The 11,914-nt window shown below is 34.0% G+C and overlaps 1 protein-coding gene across 1 annotated transcript; it reads right to left on the bottom strand.

Annotated features, from left to right (window-relative positions):
• Positions 1-2,116: 2,116 nt before the first annotated feature.
• LOC112022174 (embryogenesis-associated protein EMB8) lies at positions 2,117-11,672 on the bottom strand. The gene is given in 9 exon segments (XM_024054751.2): positions 2,117-2,536; positions 4,214-4,267; positions 5,527-5,621; positions 5,717-5,814; positions 5,919-6,052; positions 6,829-6,863; positions 6,866-6,959; positions 7,098-7,226; positions 10,426-11,672. Coding segments are annotated over 9 exon segments (1,293 nt in total). The 5' UTR covers positions 10,870-11,672; the 3' UTR covers positions 2,117-2,326.
• Between the last annotated feature and the right edge of the window lie 242 nt (positions 11,673-11,914).

Here is an 11,914-nt window from a genome sequence, read left to right as displayed (position 1 = left end):
AGAGCCATCAATGCAGATGAGGACTTGGGGAAAGTTCCAAAATGTTAATCTTCTTGATATTTTATGGTCTCTCCATGTTCATCCTCGTCCTTACTAATCTTTATTATTCTCTAATCATGTTTGTCTTAATTAGTATTTTGATAAATGGGCTTCCTCCTCTTATCAAGGTAGCATCATTATCATCATCTCCCAAAGCCTAAAGGTGTTGGATTCTCTTCTGATTTTGAATGACATTGAAGGAAAATGACGTGTAAACTGACAAACTCCACAATCCACAATTCCACATGTAAGTAGGCCCCAATGTCACATAGGGCCCACAAATGATCCCTCTGGGGCATGCTTTGGATTTGCTTTTGGGTCCGGCGAGAGCATAAATGAGCCGTTGAGAGTGCCCATCCCCATGGGTCCCCTCCACGTTTAAATCTAGAATTATGATAGTATCATAGAAATTGAGCATAATTTTGTGTTATAATTCACCACATAATGAGTTATAATTGATAAAAATATATATTCATATAATTCATTGACATATTTTTATTAATCACAACTCGTCATATGACAAATTGTGACACAAAATTATGCCTAATTATATAATATTAAATGATTCTTAAATCCTTCCTAGTTATCTTTAAAATGGCCCAAAAACTTGGTTTTCATATATTAAAAATATATGGGCTCCACAACTAGACCCATGATGGCCTTTGCCACTATCTGTACGGTCTTGGCCCTCAGCGATGTAGCATGTAGGGATATTTTATTACAGCTTCATTATTTCTCCAATAAAATTGATATGAACTTTGATCATTTTTTATTCAATTTGGAATGTTTTCAAAATTTATATGATTTTTTTTTAATTTAGATGAAATTAGGTCTTCACGTGATAATTGAGACTAACACCCACATAAAAGAAAAGTGAATTATATTCAATTTCATTAAATCAAATTAAAATAATGAGTTAATTTAAAGTTATAAGAGTCATTTCCAGCTTTTTTAATTTCTAGAAACAAATTGATTTAGTTCAAATACCCCCTTCCCCTCTCTTTTTCTTTTTTTGGTGTTAAGTATTTTGTTTGAAGGCTTTTGGTGTAAATATTAAGCTCTATGAGAATAGAAAAATCAAAGCAACCAATATTAATTTCCAACATAGTTTTCTGTGAGATTTCCCACCTTTTGGGTTACTTCCGAAGAACATTCAAAACTCAAGTCCAGAAATTTCTTCGGTATGAACGGACAGGCATTCTTGTCAGATTCAAGTAAGTCTTATACTATTCAAGAACATTATCTTTTTTAAGACCATAATGTCATCGATTGAGTGATCTTGACCAAAACATGTAATGATAGAGGCGGCCAGAGCATGCCAAGTCACTCTATGGTCTACCATTCAAATGCAAATACAATCAGTTTGTTGGCCAATAAAAAATACTTACGATGTCTAAATAGGAGCCAGGATTGTATTTGAACTCAATTATAGAATGCCACATGCAATGAGGATAAGCAGGGATGTGAGATTAACTTTTGGATAACCATATAATATACCACTCCAAAAAGCAGACCAGAAAACTAAGACAAATAGTAAGGGAAAGGCTCAATATTTAAGAAAAAAAAAAAAAAAGGCTAGAGAATCCCTATCCAATTCCAGCTCAATAATAGAACAAAAAACTCAGTCCTAAAGGGTATCAGGGAAAGCAACAGTTTATTCCTTGATATAAAAGGACAAGCCAGAAACGTCCCTATAGCACCATTGACGGTGAAGATTTTATATCTAATCACTCTCATAGTAAATACAGGATGTGCAGACACAACTGCCATCCAATGGTCAGAGAAAAAACTGTTTGGTTGGAAATGCCATCTCGTGCTCATTGTTCACAACAGTGCAGAACAAATGCAATACACCAACTGGGTGCGGTGTAAACCATGTAAACGAACACTACCTTAAAGACAAAGATGAAATTGACATTTTAATGTTGATGAGATCTATTGCAACAAGATGTCACACCTAATATACTAAGAAGTGTCGCATTGTGGCATCTCTAGCTATGCTCTCGAGGTGAATGATGACATGCAAACTGATAAGATAGAAGATAATCTGGACTATACTACATCTTTAGTTCATTCATTTCTGTAAATTCATTCTATTCATCAACATTTCAAAAATATGGTTCAATGAAGGTGTGCCTACCGGGTTCCAGTGATAATACGTAACACTAAAGTTTTATGACATTTAACTTGTTCAGTAAATTTTGCTGTACACAATTTTGATAGCAAGACTATATATGAATAGATTATATTTATGTGTGTGTGTGTAAGAATGCTAAGCATCTGCTAGCTATACTTCTACACTGTGCAAGCCCTCTGTAGATTGCTGTGCATCTACTGAATTACTATGTGATGCAAGGCCTGCTACTCTCTCTAGATGCTGAAGGTAATCCATCACAACAGGATCAGTCCAAGGAGCTCCACATGGAGCTTCGTCACCAGCAACCCACCCTAAATGGCCACCTTTGGGTGTCACTATCAACAAACAGTTTGGATTTTCCTACAAAACACCAATGGATATACTTAATTAAAGAATAAAAACAATAAAGTAAACAGAAAGAGAAGAAAAACACAGGAAATTTGCATTTTTTTTTTTTTTAAGTGGAAGTAATAGGGAAGCACAAGCCTGGTTAGATTCATGTGATCCAAAGAATATCTTTAAATCAAAGATTTCAAAAGAACTCACCCATAGATTGACAGAATCATGGTATATATCAAATAACAAGATGGCAGTCCTTAATTTTACAGGTGACAATTCAAACTCCAGCATAGGTCTACTCCTTACTTTTTCCCATTGTTAAATAGTCTCTTTATAGTTTAACCATGTTGCATGGAAAACTTCAAATGCTGCAAACTGTAAAATAGTTAAGCAAGAAAGGCCCACAATACACCTCCAACAATTTTTTTTTTTATTTTTTTACCTTTCTTAACCTCCTCTAAATTTCAACAAATTGGGGCAGGTTAAATATCACATAGGAGCATTTTCAAGGTTTCCGTAGCCAATTTTATCTTCTTTCCCTAAGTTTGGAATAGATCCTTCAAGGTTATTCTCCCCAAACAAAAGTTATTTTGTTATTTTTTTAATATTGCACTCCAAGCGTAATGAATCAAGCAGCAAGAGAAAGGAATTACATAGGACAAAATGTTCCTGTGGGAGAACATGTTGAGTACTTGATATGCTTAATGAACTTGACTACTCACAAATTTTTTTTGTATTCCCAGGAAATGCAGCTTATAATGTCAAATCATCTGGAAGTTCTTTTTTTGAAGTTTCAGGAATACAGAGAGGAGGTTTGTAAGATGTTCCTTGGTCAGGAAGTCACTAACATAATTAAAAATTACTTTAGCAAGTCATACAGAGCAAAAAGATAAAGTCTCAGCTAGTATTACTGTAATTTGGCAAAATCTATATAAGTTTTTTGGGATCCTGTAACCTAGTTTTAGAATTGTAGGTAGTACATAAAAGAGTTATAACAATCAAATGTTGGTTGAGCTATCTTCTAGTGGGTATCAAGATGATGAAATCAAATTGAGGTTATTTTAGTTATTATAAAAGCCAGAGGAATACCAGCATGACGAAGTTGATTCGGATGAGGAATGCGTTTTTTTTTTTTTTTTTTTTTTTTTTTTTTTTTTTTTTTAAATCTTATTGGTAACTAACACACACATCTGATGGTCAAGAACCACAACCTCCCCAACCTCCTTGCTCTTACAAGGGGAGGGAGGTGTCATTTGAGTTAAATCTCATTGAACATTTTATCTAAATTAAATTACAAGCAGAATAAAGTGATCAACAATCTCCACAAAACATGGAAATTATGCTTACATTCCCAACCGATCGATAAAAGGATGATTAAATAACTTCATAGGATTAAGAATCAATGTGGTTGGAAATAGGGCCTATGGGCTATGTAGTATTAAGGGAATAAAGTAACTTTTGTACCATAGTAATTTGAATAAAATATGACCCTAGATGAAGGCATTAAGCTAAAATTGGAGAGCAAGATTTTGCAGGAGACCTTGATTCATAAGGAAAAGGCTTTGTGTAGTTGAGATGATAAACAAACTTGAAAGCGGTTAGTCACCTTAGGAATAAGGAATAAACCGTGCATTAAGAGATTAATAAATTTTGGTATATTAGTATACAGCTTAAGGGACTAGGAAGCAATCCACAAACCTTGATATCTTCACGAGGGATTCCCCTAGCAGGAGCAACTGGATCATTTGCTGCCTGCAATCAACTGAACATGTAAATATATAGCACATGCTGAAGATTGATAACATGATTCTCAAAAGTTTCAATATATTATGCCACATAAGAAGTCAGCAAAAACCAATTAAAGTATAGCATTTAAATCTTTTGCTTCCCTTCAATTAAATGAGTGTACTTCCAGATATTAGTTGTAGCATAATGAAATAAGTTCCAAGATTGCCACACATTTTAATCATACAGTTTTGCCAAAATAACTTTCATGCCATGCATATCTAAAAGAATGCAAGTCCTATGTTATGCCTATGATAATGGAAAAATCCAACACTCATTTGAGGGGTATACTAATAATATACACACATAATTTACTATATGCAGAAACTTATAACTTCTCTCTCTCTCTTTGTGTGCCTCACCAGACCACTGAAACAATGAATTGAAAATTTCAGTGAACAGCATATTTTTCTTTACGCTTTCTTGGTATTATGTAATGCACAACTCTTGAAAACCATGCAATATATGTCAAATGTAACTTCTATCGGATCGCACAAACTGGGATTGATTAACAGACCCAGTACTTAAAACCATAATTCAGACTACCTCGCTCTTGTTCTACAGGCTTTCTCAACAAACAGCATTTTTATCTCTGCCTAGTGCTTCAATAAGGAAGACTTGGCCAATCTTAGTGGCAAATTTAGGATGAGGTTAATCAAAAAGATCACTGATACTCTCTTATCAGCTGAATTCAATATAATGAAATGGAAGAACAAATTCCCTGTTGCCAGACCTCATCAATACCCAGGACAAGTGGAGAGCATTAAACCAAACAGTATGTTTGTTGTGATTCAAGACATGAATATCAGCTCTAAGGGACAGCCAATATGGCACTTCAAAACATGCATAATACATATTATGAGTGTATTATGCATGTGCACAAAGAAATCATTCCTGCTGAAATAGAAGATTGCAATAATCGGCCTTTTATGTAGAAATATATTCATTGTTCAAAAGGAATCTCCCCCTCCCATATGTAAAGAGTGAAGGGTGAGACAAAAGGTTCAATATCATGCAGGTGCATGTGTAACGTATTTATCTATCAGGAGAGAGAGAGAGAGAGAGAGAGAATAAAAAAAAAAAAGAATTATAAAATTCATATGCACCAAAAGATGACCAAAAGTGCAAAAATTTGATCTGCCAGAGATGCTCATACAGTTCAACATTAAACGTGAGGTTCAGGAAATATGATTTTAGAAGTGTATGATAAGTGGTAACGAAATTACCTGAATGCAAAGCAAAGGTATTCCAACATGTTTTACTGAGTCTGAACTATTAGAATTGGAGTAGTAGTCATCCACTGACTTGAAACCAAATGAAACTGCAAGGTATAAGAGGTGACATATTCTTAAAAGATCATGACATACCTTTATATCCATAAAGGAAAATTCACTTTCATGTACAAGAAACACATACCACGGGTTAGTGCATCATCAAAGTACCTAACATACTTTGCATTGGCTGCTAGTTGGATATTGAATTCACCGCCCATGTCTTCAAAGAGAAGAGCATGCCTTAAGAAACAAGAGATTTCAGATGATACTTTCTACGAACATAGAAATCCATTTCAAGCGTATATAAATAGATAGAACATAAAAGAAATTTAACAAAGTATTACTTCTTGAAAATTTTGCGGAGAGAACTTGCGAGAGCTTTGTCATAGAAGCCATAACGGAAGTCCTCGCCTGAATTGACCAGATTGAAAGGATTACACAAGGACACAGCACCAGAAAGAGGGCAAGTATGAGATTCCTGCAAGTAACACATCATAAAAATATAAATGAAAAAGAAGTAGTTTTGTAGTAAAGTGGAAAGAAGCAAGCAAAAACAATACAGTCCAAGAGTGGCTCCTTACAACCAGACCAATAAGATATAATATTCTTCTCCAGAAAATGATAACTTTAGGCTGGTTATATTCAAAGTCACATGAGTGTAATTAGCTCAGCTCAAAACTCTACATTTTTACTTTTAACATTCCATTCTTCAAAGGTCCCACAATATCAGATATGTGGCAAAACAGTAAACATACAATCTAGTACTATTTTTGAATAGAATAGGTAGCAAATATGTGACAGGGGAACAAGTTGAATGCACCAAAAGGAAATTAGGAACAAATTAAGGCAGTGAGTGAGAAATGAACAGATCCGCCTATGATCTAATGGAAAATATCACCTAAGGTAGAGCATAATTGGGGAAAAAAAGAGAGTCAAGTATTCCACCTCGTTTTTTAGATTTTTAAGGAATTGATGAGTTTAGTAGAGCAGAAAATAACAGAATTTTACAACAATAAGAACTTGTTACAATTTTCAAGCTTAGCCTCAAACTATCATTATGCAAAATTAAAACCAAATTCACATTTTTCATAAGCTTTTACTTATTAGTCATGGAATAAAATATAGAGAATGAATTTAAGAAGCAAAACAGTTGGTACAAGAATATATATTTATTTAAAACACTCAGCTAAACACAAGGTATACGGACAACTTGGTCTCCCAAAAAAAAGGAGGGGAGTTAAATGGTTATCCTACCTCGCCCAAATAACGAACAAGAATGTTGGCCCCATAGACCAACCAACAGCATATAAATTAGCTTTTGGGTATGAAGTCGCAACATGTGCCACTACTTCACGCATGTCTCCTGTAAATGAAGCTGAAAATAACTGCATCAACAGAGTGATAGTAATCACGTATACTATAGAAGCCTCTCAAAAATCAAAAATTGTATGTATAATTTCAAGCTCAGAACAGTTGCAAAAAAAAAAAAAAAAAACCATAGAGTCTTGCACTGCAAGTATTACCTGAGGAGTGGTGACAGGGCTATTGCCACAACCTCGGTTATTGAACACCACCACACGCCAGCCTTTACTTCTCGCTCTAACCAACATGTGCCTCACATACGTGTTCTCACTCCCTCCTGCTAAACCTGGCTGTAACCATCCATTATAACCATGGAAGCTAAATAAGTAAATGCCAAACTTCTATTTTGATCTCCCAATTATGTGTTGAAGCTGAAAGTAAATTATGAAATCATATAAATCACAACTCCTTTGAACCCTTTCTTCTTGCATTAGTAAGGTTTAAACTAAACTATAAATTGAATAATTGGATTTGTAAAAGCAATATCACAGAAATCAAGAAGTGTGGAAAGGGATTGAATTAACACAATCGATAATTAAGCAACAAAATTGAACTCTGACATATATATATATATATATATAAAGTCAAAGCTCAGAGAAAATCCAATTAGTTCTCAGATTGGATTTCAATTGTGAGCTAATTTTGCGTCATGTGCTTGGATGCACGGACACATATATGGGTAAAGGTACGGGTACGGGTATGATTTGACAACACAAGCAATTTTTGAAAAATTATAACATGATACGGCAAATTTGACAATGTTACAATATGGGCACGACACGGGCACACGGCCATGGCACCCCAAATGAAGTGTCCGAGCATCCTAGGTCATGTGTCCCAAAATTTTTTCTTATTTTTGGTGCTTTGAAATAAATGATATGTTTTGGTAGAGCAAAAAACGATTGTAATTCTCTTGTATAGTTTAAGGATGACAAACAAAGTTTATCCATCACTAAATGAGACCAGAGATAATCTATTTTTAATGTTTTTTAGTTTTTCTTTACTGTCCTTTATTCAAGTTCAATTTTTTTTTCCTTAAAATTTAAGAAGTTACAATTTCATCTCGAAAATTAATATATCAATTACATTCTCCCTTACCTTTTTAAAGAAATTGCATTTTGATATAGAGTACACAGTAGAAATTATAATTTCAAATACAAAATTATAATTTTCTCTAAACTTGAGAACAAAATTAATAATATACAGGACAAAATAGATATTGTATGAAATACACTAGAATTTTGGCCACAATTTTTTTTTCCTAAAAAACATCTTAAAAAATTGGCATGAAAATTAAATAAAAGAAAAAGTACATAGGGGGAAATAGGAATTTAAATAAATAATTCAATACTACAAGAACGGCATAAATGTTAGACATTTTTTTTTTTGTTGAGAAATAATAAAAAGTAATGATTGTTTTGATCATGTTTTCAAGCAAAATAACATATAGAATTATTTATTTTATATCATATTGTTACAATTCAAAAATATATATATATATATATATATATATAAAAGATGGGTTTAAATTACATTTTTTTTTTTTTGATGGTCAAAAAAAGACTCATTACGCCTGACTCTCTCTCTCTCTCTCTGCATGTTTCTCTCTCTATCTCCTCCATGGCCCTTCCACCTCCATGGCCAGGTTGTCGGCACCAACAAAAAAAAAAAAGCCACAGCCGCCAGACCCTGTTGAATAACACAACTATTGCTTTTAGTTGTTTTTTATCTCCACGTTTCTAGACTTTGTCGTAGGTATTGACAGCTGACTGTGCTCACAGTCTATGTGTTTCTCTATGGCCACCTTTATCTCATTCTCAGTGGACTTGAAAAGGAGCTGAGTACTGAGCGAGATCTTCAAAATAAGCATCTTAAGGAAGCGCTTGCTTCCCAGTCTTTTGTGCAAATTGGATTTCTTCTGTCCTTGCCATTGATGATGCAAACTAGTTTGGAAAGTGGATTCCGTAGTGCGGTAACTGATTTCATATTAATGCAATTGCCATTGACGGATTTCATATTAATGCACTTACAGTTGGCTCCTGTCTTCTTCACATTTTCTTTGGCAACGAAGACCCACTATTATGGAAATACATTGCTTCATAGGTTAATAAGATACAGGGGTACAGGTCGAAGTCCTTTTCAGGTCAATGTTAAATTTTCTGAGCACTACAGGCTCTATTCTCGCAGCCATTTTATTATGGGCATTGAACTGACGATTCTGCTTCTTGTGTACCAAATATTGGGCCAATCACATAGAGCTGCAGTTTCCCATTTCCTAATCATTTTATCAATATGGTTCATGGTGGGAACGTGGCTTTTTGCTCCTTTCCTCTTCAATCCATTAGACTGGGCAAAAAATTGTTGATGACTGGGCAGATTGGAATAAATGGATAAGCAACCAAGGAGGGATAGGTGTACCTCCATATGAAAGTAAAAGTATACTTTTAGAGTCTTTCAATACCTACGACAAAGTCTAGAAACGTGGAGACAAGGAACAACTAAATGCGATAGTTGTGTTATTCAACATAGTCTGGCGCCTGTGGCTATATTTTTTGGTTGGTGCCGACGAAGACTTTTTTGGATTTAGAAATAAGAATGGAATGTATAAAATAATAGAAAATAAATAAGATTAATCGGAATATTAGTATTAATGAGAGTTTTTTTTTTTTTTACTGTTTAATCTATTTAAATTTAATGGTTTAAAAAATATGTAAACATCAGTGTAACTTGAACCTATCTATATATATATATATATATATAATCCAATAATCCAAGTGCATGAGTGAGTTGGCACAATAAACAACCATAAATATGTGAGTAACATTTTCGATTAAATAATAACACTCGAGAATTCTATCCAATCATAAAATATAATAAATATAAATAATGACATAACTTCTTAGTTGGCACAATAAACAATTATTATTATAAATATAAATATGTTGGTAATTTTATGGTACACATCTTTTTTTTTTTTTTTTTTATGTATTATAAATATCTAATCTTAATCATTTATATATTATTATAAAATATGTATTATATATAAAACACAATATTCTACAATAACCAGTTAAATGTTCTGTACTAGAAAATATCTCCTAAACTCGCTTCACAGAAGGGCCATATAAGATAATTTTCACCAAGGCAAGTTTAAAAAAAAAAAATTGCTATTCACACACTTAAAATTTAATATAATTTTAATTTTATCTGTATCCCCCAAAGTTAGGTAACGTTTGGATTTAAAGTTTACCCATCAATGTTTGGTCAAAAAAAAAAAAAAGGTTTACCCATCAATGTACCACATTTTAAGAGAGGTACTTAGAAAAATTAAATCTAGGATGAAATAAAAAATAATCCCCAATTTTTAGGGTGTAATTGCAATTTAGTATTAAAATAAAATAAAATTCAGTTTTTTTTTTTTTTTTAATTTATATATCAAGAACTGAAAAGAGTAAAAGGTGGTGTAAAAAGAGTAAAAACGGGACTTACCAGTAAAATGAGGAGAGGAGAGTCGGGCGGCAAGTGACGGTGGTCGCCGGAGACCCAATCGAGTGCGATGGAGCCGTTATCTTTGGTGCGGATGCACTCACGGCGGAGCTTGACGTCAGGGAGGGACCGAAAGTAGGCGGCGTAGACGGTCTCCACGTGGCAGTTCCACCCGATTAAAGGAAACGGGTTGTACGGAAATCGGGTCAGGGTCGAGTTGAGAGCCGGCAGGACAGACTCCATTGCTCCGCCTATAATTTCCAGCGTCGGATGAGCCTGAGCCTGAGCCTCGTGGTGGTGCTGCTGACTTGGCATTGCGGTGACGTGGACGGCTGAGATTTTGTACGGGGTTTTGGTTTTGGCGTTGATTCGGGAGAGTAATTGGTTTGGAGGGAATGAGATTGGTCGGTGATTGTATAAGGGAGTCACTGGTGGGGCCCTCGCCATTTTTACCGCGCTTTTTTTTTTTCTTTTTTTTTTTTATGCGAGTTTTTTATTTTATTTATTTTGGGAAAAATTAATGAAATATGAATTTTTTTTTTGTAGGAAAATTCCGGTAACACGGAAATTGTTACCAAAATTTTCAACGAAATTGTATATTTCAGTAGTAAGATAAGTTTGTGAGAGAATATATAAATTTTTCAGAAAATTTAGTGACACCAAAATTGTTACCAACCTTTTTTTTTATTGAAATTGTGTAATTTTTTGTGTTACGATCTTTCTAATAAGATAAGTTTGGGAGAGAATATGTGAATTTTTCAGAAATTCTGGTAACACCCAAATTGTCACCAAATTATTTTTTTTATTATCAAAATTATGTTTTTTTTTTTGTGTTCTGATTTGTATAATCTTATGTTGTGATGGGTTCTGGCAAAGATAATTTTGTGAAAAAATATGTAAATTTTTCAGAACTTACGGTATGAGAGTGATCGATAGCTCGACGGCTATAAGTGGCAAATTCCCCTTTGCTGCAACAGCATTCAGATTTTAGAGTTGGCAGTGTTTGGTGCTAGAAAGAGAGCGATTGCAAAGTTAAACAGATCCCCAGTCTGATAAAATTGGGTCTGGGTCTTGAATATATATAGATATATATGGACATAAAATAAGTTTCAGACTTTCAGAGCTTAATGTGACGGTGGTCTTGTATTTGGTTCTATGAGTGCAAAGTGCAATTGGCACTAGTTTTGGGATGTGGTTGGTGAATGGCTCCTAATTTGGGAAGATGCGTGAATAAATTGGGCAATGTGCTGTCTGTCTGTGCTGCAAAGCTCTTATTTGCTAACTTTGTCCTACAAATGATGGCATATCGTGTGAACAACCTTTTTTTTTTTTTTTTCCTTGCCTAATATAAGTCCACCCGCCCCAAGATATTGACTACTGACTTCACCGACCATCCATATTCCATATCTAAAATGTTAGTTATTACGACTAGATTGGGAAAATCATTGACGTAATGAATTTCTCAATAGAAAAAGTGCTTCCAGATATGAAA

This window comes from Quercus suber, unplaced genomic scaffold, assembly GCF_002906115.3.
Source record: "Quercus suber isolate HL8 unplaced genomic scaffold, Cork oak 2.0 scaffold_45, whole genome shotgun sequence".
Lineage (NCBI taxonomy): Eukaryota > Viridiplantae > Streptophyta > Magnoliopsida > Fagales > Fagaceae > Quercus > Quercus suber.
The sequence above is the reverse complement of the archived record's forward strand: the minus strand, read 5'-3'. Positions and strand labels throughout refer to the sequence as shown.